This window comes from Tenrec ecaudatus, chromosome 14 (assembly GCF_050624435.1).
Source record: "Tenrec ecaudatus isolate mTenEca1 chromosome 14, mTenEca1.hap1, whole genome shotgun sequence".
Lineage (NCBI taxonomy): Eukaryota > Metazoa > Chordata > Mammalia > Afrosoricida > Tenrecidae > Tenrec > Tenrec ecaudatus.
The window spans coordinates 125,000,894-125,018,264 of record NC_134543.1 but is presented as its reverse complement, the minus strand read 5'-3'; the positions used below and the strand labels follow the sequence as shown (position 1 = coordinate 125,018,264).

At 46.1% G+C, this 17,371-nt stretch overlaps 1 protein-coding gene across 2 annotated transcripts in view; it reads right to left on the bottom strand.

Moving 5' to 3' along the window:
* APH1B (aph-1B gamma-secretase subunit) overlaps positions 1–15,546 on the bottom strand; it is a 30,608-nt gene extending 15,062 nt beyond the window's left edge. For both annotated transcript variants that reach the window (XM_075531018.1, XM_075531019.1), the window contains exons 1-2: positions 15,409–15,546; positions 13,912–14,082 (exon numbers count right to left, since the gene is read on the bottom strand). In XM_075531018.1, the coding sequence (XP_075387133.1) occupies positions 13,912–14,082; positions 15,409–15,521 (284 nt within the window). In that variant the 5' untranslated portion in view covers positions 15,522–15,546. The remainder of the gene's footprint in view (positions 1–13,911; positions 14,083–15,408) is intronic.
* Between the last annotated feature and the right edge of the window lie 1,825 nt (positions 15,547–17,371).

Sequence of the window (17,371 nt, the reverse complement as noted above, 5' to 3'; positions counted from 1 at the left end):
TGAGAAAACACAGACTAGTAATCAGCTCCACTATTACTCGTCTGTCAGCTTGTCCTACTGTGGTGACTTGGGTGTTGCGGTGATGCTGGAAGCTATGTCCCTGGTGTTTCAAATACCAGAGTGAACATGTTCCAGTAGAGCTTCCAGGTTGAGAAGAGACTGTGAAGAAGGAATATGCTGTCCACTTTGGAGGACTTAGCCATTGAAAACCTTAGGACCACTGTCAGAAGAGAACTGCACCAACTTCTTCAACATGAAACTGATCAAGCATGCACTCGGGATACATGGATAATCACTGACAATTGGAATGCAAAATCTGGAAACAAAGAGGAAGAAACAGCAGTTGTTCCTTCTCTGGTGATAGAAATGAAGCTGGGGCTCTTATGACAGAAGTTTGCAAGATCAACCACTTCTTCATTGCAAATGCCTTGTTCCGAAAACATGAATGGCAACTCTACACATGGACTTCTCCAGACGGGACACACACACAACAAAATGCCTGCACCTGTGGGCCAAGACAGTGGGGAAGCTTGATATCAGCAGTTGGAACAAGGCTGGGCTGACCATGGTCACTGAAAGAAAATGAACACTAGTCCACGAGAGCCACAATGGGACCTGGAGTACATCCCACATGAATACCGAGAACACCGAGAATGGATTTGACTCAATGAACCTTGTGACGGAGGAGCTGATGAGCCGTGGACTGACATCAAGGACATCATTCATGAAGAAAGCAAAGGTCATTGAAGACAGGGAAGAAAGAGAAGATCAAAACGGATGTCAAAAGAAACTCTGAAACTTGCTCTTAATTATAAAGCAGCTTTGGCAAATGGGAGAAACGATGAAGTAAAAGACCTGAAAGTATTTCAGAGGGCAGCTTAAGAAAAGCCAGGGATGTGCGAAGACCCAGAATTAGAAAATCAAAAGGGAGGAACAGTCAGCAAAAGCTTTTTAAAAAGTTATAGATTGGGAAATATTTATTTCTAATGAAAAATAAGTGAAATTTTGTCTCGAAGCATGGTGTAGCACGGGTAACAGTCTTCAGATCACAACAGCAAACTACATTTTGCGACAGTCTGCGTAAAAACCAACGTCAGTGCGAAGGTGGAGATAGCCTCTCTCTCACCAGATCAGAAATCCTCGGGAAAGTCTTTGCAAGAGCACAACGAAGATCAAATTCCACAACAAGTCTACTTCTGTATGTAGACTTGATAACCAACATGCTGGAAAACCCTGTTGCACAAAGATATGTTGTTGGAAATGGAAGGATGCGCAATACAGTCTCAGACAGAACAGGATATGACTGCAAACACACTTGATTAGTCAGCATGTCTTAAGCTAAAAGAACTAAAGAAAAATTCAAGCCTCAAACTGCAATACTAAAACATTATATAGACAAAATACTGAGCAATGCAGGAAACATCAAAAGAAGATGGAAGGAATAAATGGTCACAGTACCAAAACAGAACTGGTTGACATTTAACCATATGAAGAGGAAGCATAAGATCAAAAACTGAAGTTACTGAAGGAAGAAGTCCAAGTTGCACTGAAAACATCAGCCAAAAACAAGGTTCCAGGAATCGACAGAATACCAATTGAAATATTTCAACAAGCCAATAAAACACTGGATACACTCATTTATTGATGCCAAGAAATTTGGGAGACAGCAACCTGACCAACTGAATGGAAGAGATCAGTATTTGTGGGATACAGGAGGGTTTTTCCCAGGTTGTCCCCCACATTGTATGCTGGGCCTGGGACACTGCTTGCTAGTGCATGGTGGTAACTGTACACTTGGTCCTCCCATCTTGTCACATGTGTACCCTTAGTGTCACCCCTTCTGAATGCATGTACACCCCTATCTTGTCCCCTCTGATTAGATGTATGCCTATTGTATAATCCCTTCCCATTATGATATAATCAGGGGGGCTTGCACATCCCCCCTGATGTGTATATATGCCTAGATTAGAAATATATTCTCTCTCTCTGCATGGACCCAGCTGCTGAGATCATGGCCATCCCAGAGGTGAGCAATTGCATATTTTGTCTTGTCTGAAGTCTCTTTAATTTTACCCCTCAATCACACACTGCCCCTTGGACCCATTCGACTGTGGGGGCTGGTACCCCACACGTATTTACACCTATTCCAAGGAAAAGTGACTCAACAGAATATGCAAATCATCAAACAATATCATTAATCTTGCAGACAAGTAAAACTTTGCTGAAGATTAATCAACAACGGTGGCAGCAGTACATCGACTGACAGAAATTCAGGCCAGATTCAGGAGGACTTACAACGAAGGATATTACTGATGGCAGATGGATCTTGGCTGAAAGCTGAAAGTAAGAGGAACAGATTTATTTTTGCTTTACTGACTATGCAAAGGCATTCAACTGTGTGGCTCCTAACAAGCTAGAGACAGCCTTGAGAATGGAGAAGCTGCTCAGGGATCAGGGAACATCCTAACAGAACAAGGGGATACTGCCTGGCTTAAAATCAAGAACAGTGTGGGTCAGGGTTGAATCCTCTCACCACACTTATCCAATCTGTGGCTGGGCAAATAAGGTGAAAAGCTGGATTGTACAAAGAATAATGCAACACTGGTGTTAGAGGAAGATTTATGAACAATCTGTGACACGCAGACGACACAACCTGGCTTGCTGAAGGGGAGGAGGACTTGAAGCACTTGCTGATGAAGGTCGAGGATGGCAGCCTTCAGCACGGATCACAACTCCATGTAAAGAAGACCCAAGTCCTCACAACGGACATCACACGGTAACATCATCCGAAAAGGAGGAGAGACCGAACTTGTCAAAGACTTCATCTACCTTGGATCCATAATCAGTGCTCATGGAAGCAGCAGTCAAGAGATCCAAAGGGGGGGAAAAAGAGATCAAAAGAGGGACTACAGTGGGCACATATGCTACAAAAGACTTCTTTCAAGTATTAGGGAGCAAGGATGTTACTCTGAGGACTACGGTGCGCCTGACTCAAGCCATGCGTCATGTGCCTACATGCATGTGCTGTGGCATGCCTCGATTGCCTCATAGACACGGGAAAGCGGAGTAAAGGAAGCAGTGAGTAAAGGAAGCAGAAGAAGAAAGTGCCCTGGGCTCCCAAAAGAACAACAAGTCTTCCAAGTCCAGCCAGGATGCGCCTTAGAGGCAAGGATGGCGAGACATTGTCCCACATACGTTCTCAAGAGACCGGTCCCTGGCAAAGGGCACCGTGCTTGGGAAAGGGACAACCAAAAGGGGAAGACCCCTGACGAGCGGGATTGTCAAGGGTCACAAAGGGAGTGTCACCGGGCACACCGTGGCAGCAACAACGGGCTCAGGCAGCTACGCGGGAGCAGGCGGTGTTTTGTTCTGTGGTGCCCACGGCCACTCTGCGTGGGGACTGACCCACTGGCACCTAACCACAACAGCAGCAATCGTCTCGATCAACAAATGCATCCACAGAGGAACAACAACACGCTTTGGAGGATTTCTACGTGACATAAATTGCTCAGTGATGAACAAGATGTCTGCTACTTGGTTTAGCAAAAGACCACTATCACAAATAATAGGAAGCCCATACATTCGGAGGTTTTATTAAGCTTCCTCATTCTATGTCACAAGTCTGTGGGAGGAAAGGCCCACGACACTAGCAGTTCTCCATGGTAACATTAGGAAGAGAGAAAGAACAAAGCATGATTGGTTTCCGTGTTCCTGATGGTTAGAACACAGGACTGATGATGTAAGTGGCAGTGTTTTTAATTTGACTGCTTTTACTGAAATGGAAAATTCTTTGCTTGCATTTATTGCTGTGTTTCCATGAATCAAAGAAAAAAGTCCAGCTTTCTTTTCATACACATTTTGCCAGACTCCAGAGCAATCCCGACTGCTCTCCTTTATTTGCTCTGGCTCTCCTTGGCCAGGGTATAGAAGAGGGGCAGCAGAAGGAATACACAGAGAAATGAAAGACACCGCCTCCGCAAGTTTAAAAAACAGACGTACCTTCTAGGATATACTATCAATAGTGATCTTAATCTTTTTCTTTAAATAGAACATATTCTAGAATATTACTAAATGTTGATGGTGTCAGCATTGCAAGGGAAAATGGAATTCAACTATAATCCAAACTAAACAAAAAAATCAAATTGCCTATTTTAGGCCATTTTACAGAGTTGTTACTTGGAATTTTTAAAAAAGAATTATTTTAAAAATGATTAACATAAAATCAGCCTCCACTTATGGCCACGGGTCAATTTCTTGCTAAGCAACTCTGTGCCAGGCAGAAAGTTATCATTCATTCACTCATGATGAACCAAGGCCCGGCCCATGAACAAACTGATAATAGACAACATAGATTTGAATCAATTCCATATATGTAAAAGAAATGAGGCCAACTCTTCCCATTCTAAACTGGGCACCAAGATTTAAATAGCAAAAAAACTTGATAGAGGCAATACTTTAAGCTTCAAAGTTTAAAACTTAATTTGGCAATGAGGATAATGAGACAAAATTATCTGATTACCCCAAAGGCCCTGTATTTGAATATCCTACCCACAGTGTAAGGAAGAGCCCGAGTAGCAGAGGTCAGCACTCAGCTGCTAACCACAAGGGCAGCAGTTCAAACTCACCCGCTGCTCCAGGCAAGACAGATGTGGGCAACCGGCTCCCATAAAGACGCGAGCTTTAGAAACCCGCTGGGGATCCTTTTACTCTGCCCTGCAGGGTTGCCACGAGTCAGAATTTACTCGAGCGAAGTGGGCAGCATGAGAGAGCACTTTAAACACATCTGCATAAAGGTTACAGGAGCTCTGGTGTGGAAGTCCTTAGGCACGAGGCCGTTAACTGCAGAGCCAGCAGTCAAAAGCACCAGCAGCTCCTTGCGAGAAAGATGATGTTTCTACGCACACGGAGGGCCGTTCAACTCTGTCCTGCAGGATCCCCATGAGCTGGAGGGGACCGAATGCCAGTGAGTCACATGGATATCATAAGGAGCCTCGCCGGCACCAACGGTCAGCACGTCTGTCTGCTTCCATAGAGATTACAGTTTGGGAAACTGGGGGGCAGTTGTCCACTGTTCTGTAGGGTCACTGTGAACCAGAATTGACTTGGCAGCAGTAGGGTTTATTTTATAGGAAAAGTTAATTTTTAAAAAAATGATGTATTATAAATTGCCAACTTTGTTTTAACACATATCTACAAAACGCCAATTGTTTCTAAAATTTTATAAGAAAATTTTGACCACTATTCCAAAGGCTCAGTAGAGATACCTTTTGCAAATGCAAACAATGCACCTGTTAATGCAAATTTGTCTTCAGTCTGATTTTCGTTTAATAAGGGAATGACTTGATTGACTTTTATGGCCAGAGGTTGTGTGATTTGCATCGTGATTGGGCTGGACCCTGTAAATAATGTGTCCAGAACCTGTGATAGTTGAAGTTGAATGGTAACTTGGAGAGGCCACAGTTCCCAGTATTGTGTGGTTGTGCTTTGTTTTGTGATCGAATGTAATTACCCTCCAATTTGTGATGTGTTGCAAACCACAGCCTCAACTTCGGTTGTTAATGATCCTATTTGGGAGTGAGTCGCCCATTATGTGAATGAAGCAAGGTTAGGCTGGGATGGAGCTTAGTTAAGTCACTGCTTAACGAGAGGATGTGACTCAATTCATCATTTTATTCAAGTCACAAGGGCAGTTTCCTTGAGGTTAGGGTTTGCATCTAATATACGTGCATAAGAGGGCTTCAAAAAGTTCAAGAAAATGCGTATTGTGAAGAAAAAGTATGCATGGATTTCTTTTTTTTAATTTAATCCAAACAAACCTGTACTATCATGTTATAACAGGTCTGAACGGGATCTGATTTGAGGCACTCGGGAGTATATAGAGCATCAGCTTGAAAAGAGGTCCAATCGGAACAACATGAACAACGCAAGAACAGAGCAACAAACCTACGGAGAAGCTTGCGTGGAGGAATGGTGAAATCAATGAGGCGTCATGGAAAGTTATGGGAACCACACCCCAGCGAAAGCAGCAGTTTGCTAATGGGGAACTCATTTGAAGGAGGAACAAGATAACGTTACATATGAGCACAAGGAAACAAACTATCTTTTACACGCCCTAATTTAAGAAGACTGGTGATTAACGGCAAGAAAACGGCCAACATCACAGACATCTCAATTGGCCCAGTTTATACAATTCTGACACAAAATATTCAAGTCCAGCAAGCTTTCCCCTACATGGGTGCCAAAAGTGTGCCCAGATCGGGGGCAGACAAGAGCAGAACTTTCTCTGGACATTTTAAACAGTAGGATCAGGATCCTGAATCATTTCTGGGAACCACCGTAACAAGAGATGAAGCACGGCTTTACCGATGGGATCCTAAAGACAAAGAAGCCATGGCTCCCAGAAGGCAAAAGGGGACCAGTCAAGAGCAAAGGTCAAGGCAATCATTTTGGGGGATGCTCAGTCATTTTTGTTGATTTTCTTGAAGCCACCTGCTGTGGCTCCTTCTGACTTCTTTTTGGGCTCCCCGATATTCAAATCTTTAAAGAGTACTTATTTTTCTTCACTTAACAGCAATAAAAGACTGCATTAACTTGGCTATATTCCCAGGACCCTCAATTCTTTAGGGACAGACTAAATGGCTGGCAGCGTTGCTTACAAAATGTCCTGATCTTGATGGATTTTATAGTCAGCAGTAAAGTTTATATTTTTATTTTCTCATTCCATTTTCCCACGAACTTTTAGAAGTCCTTTGGTATGAATGCGCTGGCAAAATTCCCTCTCCTGGTCTGGATCTTGTGTCTGGCTTGTGATCATCTGGCCTGCAGGTCTATCATCATGGCCTTGTGAGCTAGCAGTCTGTTGTCTGACCTGCTGATTTGGGTTCCCCAGCCCCCTCCAACCACAAAATAGTAGAAGTCTCCAATCTGACACCGGAACCATAGCTTTGATACTTGTTAGTCACATCCTCCTCGATGGCTTCCGAGTTTTGTAACGAGTTTTGTAACAAGTGCATCATACAATCCCCAAATGGAAGGGGAAGTACTGAGGGGGAGTAGTAGTTGATATTAGAGGTGAGTGCTAGAGCAATTTGGAAAAGTCGGACATTTGGGACATCTGTAACTTCTGCCTTGTAGGAACTAGCTTTGTGCTAATCCTTATAAAGAGCTGATTAATTTGTTTAACCTCGGTTGCAAATTTCCAAAGGTGCTTTCAGAAAAGCAAACATGGTTTCCCCAGGAGGCCGAAGAAGTTTCTCTGACTTTTCTTGGCACTCGCCTCACCTGACACCTGTACTTCCTTCCTCATGTAGCTCTACTGACTTACTGACCTTCTCTAAAAATGGCAACTCCTTGCCTGCCCTTTCAAGCGGAAACCAGGAAGAAGCCTGCTGGTACCCATGTAGGTGCTCTGGGCCAGTCAAACTTTAGAGTGTACAAGTCCACGTGAGGGTGTCACAAAGTCCACAGAAAAGGGGAAGAATTTTATTATCGCTGAACCCATTTCCCTGGATGTTTCAAAGCCCCTTGTATTAGAAAGCAAGGTGTGTCCCACCCAGATTTGAACCATCCAATATGAAAATTCAGGGCCCACATGAGGGAATCGTTAGGCTAACAGGGAAGCTCCATGCAATTAGGAGAACAGTGCCCATGATGGTGGGAAGGCCAGGGCTCCCTGAACTAGGCAGAACAGACTGCAGAGTACTCCGCAAGGCCCTGAGCACAGGTAAGGGGTGTGACCAGAGGACCAGAGTCCTGATAAAGAATATTTAGCCGTGAAAGGGACACGAGGCCAACCACATATCAGAAATGTCCTGGCCCTATGTGGCTTGTGAGTAGGGGCAGAGGTCAGCAGGAGGCAGATTTGCAGTAATCTTAACAATATTCCACAGTGAAAATTAAAATTGTATAAGGCTGGTAACTGCCGCAAGCCAGAAACCTTCAACCACAGTGAGATGTGCATTTGGTCCAGATTCTATATTCCTACCGCTATTTGAAGGCTGCCTTTGATGTGCTGCACACTGTCATAGTGACAGGGACTGGTGAGAATTTAATTTTTAAACCTTTTCTAAGGTATAAATTTTGCTTCTAAGCAATGCTTTTAAATGGCTTCGTTATTGAAAACAATGGAGCGTTCTGTCATTAAAAAGAAACAAGCGAAAAACACACCGAGCCTAGCATTTTGGCAAGAACAAATGGTTAGAAGCCTGATCTCGGAGATGCTGTGGAGAGTCTGTCTTGAAATGACAGAGAGCCTTAACTGCCTCATTTGTGGAAAAGAAAAATGACGGCACCCTAGTCACACTACTAAGTCTTAGTACGTAATCCAGGCCATGCTCACGTCTGCCTGAGAGAAACCACGGTGGCATGCAAGCTGTTTCAGACCCGTGCGCTCATGTGAGGGCCTCCTGCTCCACGCATGACCGCTGGACAGCCCACAAAGGAGCCTGCACCCAAGGCTCTTCAAAGTGCCCTCTTCTGCAATGGAGGTGAGACCATATGAAATGCCATAGAATGAACCCCTGCGTTGCTCTACTTTCAGTCACAATAACCCCCGGCACACTCGCTGGAATAGGTTTTGTGTCCCCCCTGGGGTAATGGCAGAGAGAAGAAAACATATATTCTAACCACGCTGTGTGCTGGAACTGTTTGTATTAGTTCATGACTACTTCCCGAACTTCCCCTGCTTCCTAACACAGAGTGAATTGTTGTTGCTCATTCATTTCTTGCCTGTGGGCCATACAAAGACTTTCCCCCAGCTTTGTCTCCCCCAGAGATATGCCAAACATTAGAGGCTGTTTGCCAGCATGTGGTAGGTCAGATGCTTAGAGACATTCTCCCTGAAGGCCTCTGGTCCACTGTAGGTGGGGCTCACACCCTGCTGATAAGGATAGTGATTGTTTCCATGGAGATCCAGAGAACAGGTCAAACCTGCCCAGCGACTTCCAAAATTAGGCTGCCATCCTGAATCTAGGATCTGCCCATCTTGTCACCTGGGTGCCCTCAATCCCTCCCCTTCCTATTGCCTGTATACTCCTAGATCATCCCCCTCCCATTACTGTATTACCTATAGTACAACCCCTTCCTATAACATATGTCTTTACCTGTAATTAGGGGGCTTGCATGCCCCCCAAAGGTATATAAGCCATGGTTAGAAATAAAGAGCTCTCTCTTCCAGTCCTCTCTCTCTAGTCATCGCTCCCCTGTCCCCCTTTCCCCTGTCTTCCTTCCCCTCCCACTCTCTCCTGCCCTGCACCTCCAAGAGGAGCTGAGGTAAGCATGCTCCCATGAAATGTGTCTGACTCCTTCCTTCATTTCACTCTCTTCTATCTCCTCAATTTCTCTATGACTTAAGATAATATTTACTTATTATCGCTGTACAATTGCACCTACCAGACCCATGTTAGGGGCTGGCTCCCCTGACACCTGTCTCTATCTTCCTTCGAGAATATACATTCCATGAGGGCAGAAACTCAGGGACTCTCCCCTCAGTACCTCCGCTAGTACCTGGCATTGAGTATTCAAAAACAACTTTGGACAAGGACTTATCAGGCAAGGAATGAATTGCTAAAATTGATAGAAAACCTCAACAAGAAAAGGATAAATACTCCCAGAAGAATTCACTTCAGAGGACAGCATTGAGGCTACAGCTCAGGGAGAGGGACAGGTCTGATCAGAGCACACAGAAGCAAATAAAAGGGGAAGAAGAGAGTGGAGCACATCCTGGCCCATCAAGCCTGGAGGATGATATCAGAGCAGCCAATGAACAGAGAAGACCATATGGCCGGCCCCACTACAAGACAGGACGTCCCTCATTGACTCATAGTGCTATAGGGGACAAACTGGAGACACAGTGTGGGAATTGCCCCCAATCTGACCCCATCACACCGAGGCAAGACACTAAGGATGTGCAACAGAACAGCAAGGGGAGCAGAGCAAGAAAGTCCCGAGGAAGTACCAAAAACAGACTTTGGGGCCAGTGCATGGCACCCCATCAGACTCAACCAGAAAACACTCCTAAAGGTCAATAAACAGACCTTGAACTATTTACAGGCTTTTCTTTTCTTTTTTGTCATTGCTTTTGTTGTTGTTTTCTTTTCTTTTGTTGCTTTGTTTTGCTCTGTCTTTTTTGTTTTGTTTTGGTGCATATTATTATCTCTGCAGGTCTATCTAGATAAGATAGGCTGGATAAACAATTTAGAGGAGAAAACAAAAGGACTGTTGGGTCCAGGGGGACATGGGAGTGGGGGAGGTCAGGGGAAAGGAAGTGGGGTTAACAAACCCAGGGACAAGGGAACAACTGACCCGAAACTGATGGTGAGGAGGGTGTAGGAGGCCTGGTAGGGCTTGATCAAGGGCAATGTAACCCAGAGGAATTACTGAAACTCAAATGAAGGCTGAGCATGGGAGAGGGACAAGGGGAAAGTAAAAGGAAATAGAGGAAAGAACTAGGAGACAACGTGCATTTATAGAGATCTAAACATAGGTATGTATATACGCAAATATATTTATATATGATGATGGGGAAATAGCTCTATGTGCATACATTTATAGGTTTCGCACTAAGGTAGCAGATGGACATTGGGCCTCTACTCAATACTCCCTCAATGCAAGAACACTTTGTTCTATTAACCTGGCATTCCATGATGCTCACCTTCAGACACAGTTGCTGAAGACAAAGCGGGTACATAAGCAAATGTGGTGAAAAAAGCTGATGGTGCCCAGCTATCAAAAGATATAGCATCTGAGGTCTTAAAGGCTTGAAGATAAACAAGTGGCCATCTAGCTGAGAAGCAACAAAGCCCACATGGGAGAAGCACACCAAACTGTGTGATCAGGTGGTGTCAATGGGATCAGGTATCAGGCATCAAAGAACAAAAAAAAATCATATCATAGTGAATAAGGGGGAGTGCAGAGTGGAATCCCAAGGCCCATCTGTAGGCAACCATACATTCCTTTACAGAAGGGTTGGGGGGAAGAGATGAGCCAGTCAGGGTACAATGTAGCAACTATGAAACATACAACTTTCCTCTAGTTTGTTAACACTTCCTCCCCGCCATTATCATGATCCCAATTCTACCTTAAAAATCTGGCTAGACCAGAGGATGTACAGTGGTACAGATAGGAACTGGAAACATGAGGAATCCAGGACAGATGAACCTCTCAGGACCAGTGGTGAGTGGTGATAGTGGGAAGGTGGAAGGAAGGTGGGGTAGAAAGGGGGAACCGATCACAAGGATCTACATATAACCTCCTCCCTGGGGGATGGACAACAGAAAAGATGGTGAAGGGAGTCATCGGACAGTGTAAGACATGACAAAACAATAATAATTTATCAATTATCAAGGGTTCGTGAAGGAGGGGGGTAGGGAGGGAAGGGAAAAAATGAGAGCTGATACCAAGAACTCAAGTAGAAAGAAAATGTACAAATATGCTTGACCCAATGGATGTATGTACAAACTGTGACAAGAGTTGGACGAGCCCCCAATAAAATGATTTAAAAACTGAAAGGTGGGGGAGGATAAACAAGGGTGGGAGGGAAGGGAAAAAAGAGCAGATTATGGGGGGGGGGGGAAATGAGCTGATATCAAGGGCTCAAGTAGAAAGAAAATGCTTTGAAAATGATGATGGCAACTTATTAAAATGTGCTTGACACAATGGATGAATGCATGGATTGTGAAATGAGATGTAAGAGCCCCATTAAGTATGCAATAAAAAAATTTTTTTTAAAAGAAAAGGATAAGTAACCCCATTTAAAAAATGGGCCAGGGCCATGAGCATACACTTCACCAAAGATGATGAATGAAGCAGCCAACAGACAAATGAAGAAATGCTCATGATCATTAACCATTCGAGAGATGCACATCGAAGCAATGAGATACCACCTCACCCCAGCATTGACAGGAAAGTCCAAAAAAAGGGAACAACCGGAAAATGAAAACAAAACAAACAAACAAACAAAACCTCCTACTCTGCAGATGGGGCTGAAGAAACGGAGCAACCACTATGGAACTCCGAATGGCCGGTCCTCAAGCAGACGGAACTGGAAATACTAGGTAGGCCAGCAATGTCCCTCCTCGCTATCTGTCCCAGAGAAATCAGAGCCGCAACATGAAGGCAAAGGCCCACCCACGCTCCTTACACGATAGCAACTATGGCAACAACCTGAATGCCTAGCCCTGGGGGAAAAAAAAATCAATGACCTTCGGTATAGACACACAATGAAATAGTTCACAAGGTTCAAGAAAAAGGATGCATCTGGGAAACACCTCCTAAGAGAGATGAACTTGGCGGCATCTGAGTGACAAAAGTAGTCAATCACAAAAGGATACATATTGTTTGGTGACCACAATTGTAAAAACTCAAGAAAAGGTTTTCACACTAAAAGAAGCATTGTTGGATGTTACCAGGGGTGAGAGGGGAGGAAGAGAAAGGAAGTCATGGTCTAGAGCAGGGAGGGGTTGACAAACTGCAGCTCCTTGGGTATGAATATGTGGCTCTCAAGTCAAAGTGAACAAATTTTAAGGACATTATGCAGATCGTGGTGATTTCATTTGTTTGTAAAAATATATTTGGGCTCTCAAATAATTTTTAAATTGTTGTGATGGACAAAACTTCCATCTCAAAAGTTTACCGACCCCTGATCTAGAACACAGGTCCCTAAATGTATTCTGCCTACTGTCCTCTTTTCAGAAAGAAGTCCTCAGTGTCCCCTGACCATTAGGAACTTGTGTACTATCGCCCATCATCCGCTTTTGCAGCCCCCGTCCCCAGCCTGGATCGTTACTGTGGGTCTCCCTCCCTGGGTGGGTAATCACCCACTTGGGGAAACACGAGACTAGTAGGTAGGTAGATAATAACTTGGGTGAAGGAGAAAGCAACATGCAATAGGAAGGGGGGTTAGTAAAAAAGGAAGGAGACAGAACAATACAATAGGAGGTCTCTAAGAGTTCAAGGCCACAGAGGGAAACACTGCTGTCTACAATAGTGGTGATTTACCTATAGATTCTTGACTACTGGCTCAACAGGTGTGGGAGGGAGAGCTTGTGCCTATCCAGGCATATATATATGAATTTTTGACAAGCTATTTGTGTATGTAGACTACCTTTGCTGCAAATATATTCATGAAGGTGATGGGACACACCAGGGTCAAGGACATTAAAACTTCTTAGACATAACCAAACCATTTGAGGTAATGAGCCACTGGGCCTGGGGGACCAGGACCACGGTCTCAGGGGAGCCCCCCAGGGTAATTCACCTTTCCCGTCCAGACGTGAATTCACCCGTGTTAGAATAATCAACTATTTAATTTCATAAGGGTAGCATTTCCCAAGGATGAAGTTCAGAGGGGAGGAGAGAAGGCAGAGTGGAAACAGGAAAGATGGGAAGGAAGGGGAATTAATGAGCACTTTAAGGGAATTGCAATAGGTGAGTTGAAATGCAGTGTGCATGGCTTGTGGGATGTAAAACTGATGATCTGCTTTGTAAACCTTCACCTCATTCCCAAAAGTTGCTTTTTAAGAAATAAAATGATGTATTATTAATAATAATTATTATTATTATTTTTAATGGATGAAGGAATGAATGACCATAGGTTAAAAGCTGAAAATGGACCCAATATCTTGCCTTAGAACAGCAGTTCTCAACCTGTGAGTTGCGACCTCTTTGGGGGGTCAAATGACCCTTTCACAGGGGTCGCCCGATTCATAACAGGAGCAAAATGACAGTGATGAAGTAGCAACGAAAATAATTTTACGGTTGGGGGTCACCACCGTATGAGGAACTCTATGAAAGGGTCGCAGCACTCGGAAGGTTGGGAACCACTGGCCTAGAACAACAAAGGAAAGCATGCAACTTCAAATTGCATAGTGGAACCTACTGGGGAGAAAACAGGAAAGCAAATGCGAAACTTACTTTAATAGCTTGTAATAGGCAAACCGGAAGGCTTCTTGGATAATGACTGAGACCAGTACTCCGAAAACAAGCACATACTCCTGTACTGGTCCATCTCTGTGGCCAGTAATGGTTTCTGCCATGAACCACACCAGGGAGGACATCAGGAGAGACACCAGCCAGAAGAACGCGCTGAGAATGAGGAGGGAAACGTTACAAGTGAACACAGTGCAGTATTAATCAAATTGTTTTAAAAGACCCTGCTTGTGAAGGATTGCCTGGCTCCTTAGTAAGTGCGTGCAGGGGTCTGGCTCCATGGCTCCCGTATTCCACGGTGAGCCCTCTTCAAGTGGTCCAAAGGAATGTGGGATTTTTCTAACAATCCCTTCTCCCCGGTGACCGCATCATCTGTCATGTACAACTTCAGACCCCCTCTGTCACAGACGTGCCAGGTTGGAAGATTAGCCACTTTTCCTAGTCAACACTGTCCACCGATGTATCCAAACAATAAAATATGCAGCCAAAGGCTACTGTGATTTGTATAACCTTAGAGCCTACAGAAAACGATTGGTCTGAGACATGCAAATATATCTAGACCATATGTCAACATATCAGTAGAATGACTGGTACCAAAATCCAGAGGTGGGGAAAATCAAGTGCTTGGAGACAGATCGGTTTCCCAGGTCGGGTTTTCACCCACCGACGGAGATTCTTGAGGCTCACAGCAAGCTTTACAAACGTTGTGCCCACAGCTCTAATACTTTAAGAACTGATACATCATGCAGTGCAGCGCTGCAGCTCCGCCTGGAAGCGAGACTGGAAGTGGGGCAGGGAGGCCAGGGCCGTGGTCCACCAAGGGCTGCCACAGGTGAAAAGCAGATCCATGCCCACATTCACCACTAGAGCTCCAGCGTTTACTTCATGACGGGAAAGAGATGCGCGATCAGGTGCTTCGGTGTTTTCACCGGTCCACCCACGGGTGCTCGCCGGAGTCGCCAGGAAACCTACAACCTCGGGGAAGCCCGGGCGCGCAGACCTTCGGATGCAGTTGACCGCGGGAGGAGGTGGTACCGGAGGGTTTCCAAGCAACGGGCCCCGCTGACTCCACCGCAGGGGTGGGACCACTGGCCTCGATTCTAGTGGCCTGATCCCTAGGGGGTTACAGATGCCTCTGGGAGCCTGAGGAAAACGAGGGGCACTGGCTCCAGAAAAATGAAAGAAAAAATGCATATATGAATTTATTCCGTTTTCCCATATCACTGTAGGGGCTTCACGAACCACAAAAGCCCATTCACAAACCCTAAGCAGGAAGATCCCACAATATCGCGCCTTCCCTGGGGCCTCAGCTCCCCCAGCGAGGCCGAGGGTCCGCGGAAGCAGCGCCGCCGCTCTCCCCCCACGCAGTCCCCCGGCCCAACGCTGCGGCGGGCCCGGCCGCTCGGGGCGCGCAGGGGTAGCCGGTAGCCCCCCGCAGGGTTGGGCTCGCGGTGTCGGGGTTTCCCGGCGCAGCCGCCTCACCCGGCAATTAGGAAGATGATGCGTAGCGGCTCGGTGGCGATGGTGAAGATGTACAGGGCGAGCGCGGGCCCGAAGGCGATGAAGGCGCAGCCGAAGAACACAGCCGCCGTCATGGCGACCGCAGAAGCGGACCCGGCGCGCCACAGGGAGGGGAGGGGAGGGGAGGCGCGCGCGGGACGAGGTCAGAGCGGGGCGGGGCCAGAGAGGTGGGCGGGGCCGGGTGCTGGTAGCGACCCGGAGCAGGGCTGGGCGGGGCCAGGGAGGTACGCGGGCAGGGTGCTGGTAGCGGCCCGGAGCAGGGCTGGGCGGGGCCGGGAGCTGATAGCGGCCCGGAGCAGGGCTGGGCGGGGCCAGAGAGGTGGGCGGGGCCAGGAGCTGGTAGCGGCCCGGAGCAGGGCTAGGCGGGGCCTGGAGCTGATAGCGGCCTGGAGCAGGGCTGGGCGGGGCCAGAGGTGGGCGGGGCCGGGAGATGGTAGCAGCCCGGAGCAGGGCTGGGCGGGGCCAGGAAGGGTGGGGGGCGCAAGCGCAGGGCCTAGCAGGCCTGTGGTCCCCAGGCTAACTGAGCCCTGGTGAAGTCAGGTCTGGCCTCCAAGCAAACCCCCACATTGATCTGTCACCGCAGTCCTTGGTGCTGAAAACAAAGGGTCAACTAAAGAAAAGTTTAGCGCCAGGTGGAATCATGAGTCCGTATTACAATACAGGATTCTTACGTTGTGTTTTTTTCATTTGCATTGGTTATGGGAATTCCATGCTATTATTCCACACTGAGATAAGAGTGACTAACCCAAGAGATAACTCACAGGTGGTGAAAGGGCAATGCGGTGGCAGAAGCCCTTTTCTAAGGTTATTTTGGGAAAATGGCTTTATTTCCCCCAGATTTTCCAAAAAAGAGTGCTGAGGCATTCTGGGGCCATCCTCTGACATAGAAACATCCCTTCCCCCATCAGGCTTTACCAGAGGCCTGTTTACTTGTCTCCCTCATTGATTTGTGACCTCCAGCAGGGGCAGAGGAGAAAAAGTCGGATTTCTCCTGACAGATTTGGATGCTAATTTAAGGCCATCTAGGCTTTACCTCAACTCCTAGGAAGGAAGAGGCTAACTTGTATACTCACAATACATCTGTTCTTTTGGGGGCCCCAGCCCTCCAATTACAATTACAGCCATGACTTCAAAAGAGGATTTAATTGTTTTGCATATCTTTTCACGATTTGATTACATAGGTCTTAGTTAAAGCTGCCTTAAATGCTTTTTGGAGCTAAGCCATGTAATGAATATATAAAATTACACATAGGAGGTTCTGCCCAAGAAGGTAACACCCACTCGTTCTAACAGACCCAGATAATGAGGATGAGAAGGGACGACGGGCAACGTTCTCAGAAAAAAAGGGTAGGGCCACCAGTCAGTCCTCCTGGGGTTTAGGTTGGGTTGAGAGGATATGAAGATGGTTTTAGATGAAGGCTTTTCTCTGTGAGGCACGAGATCAGAGGTATGTCTTTCTATGAACGAGCCAAAGGAGGGAAGCTTGAAATGCAACACTGAGAATAAACATGGTTGTAGGGACGACCCAGGACCCACACAGGAGCACAGTGATAGGACACCATGAGGTCAAGCAGCGTGTATTTGTTACTTGCTAAAGTATCTCAAGTCTAATGGTTACACAGCCCCAAACCACCAGCTGCTCTGCGGGAGAAATACCCTTCTCCTCCCATGAAGAGCTACAGTGGCAGGAAAATACACAGGGGCAAATCGAACCTGTCCAATGGCATTGGATTGTTTGTTTGTTTGTTTTTTAAACCAAAGTTTGGTGGCTCAAACCACTAGCCATTCACCAAGAGTAAGAGAAGGCTGTCTGCTTCGGGGAATGTTTACAGCCTCAGAAACCCTGTGGAGCAGTTCTACTCTGTCTGGTAGGACTGTTACAAGTTAGGTTTTTGCTATCATGATTAGAGTCATATACCTAGCA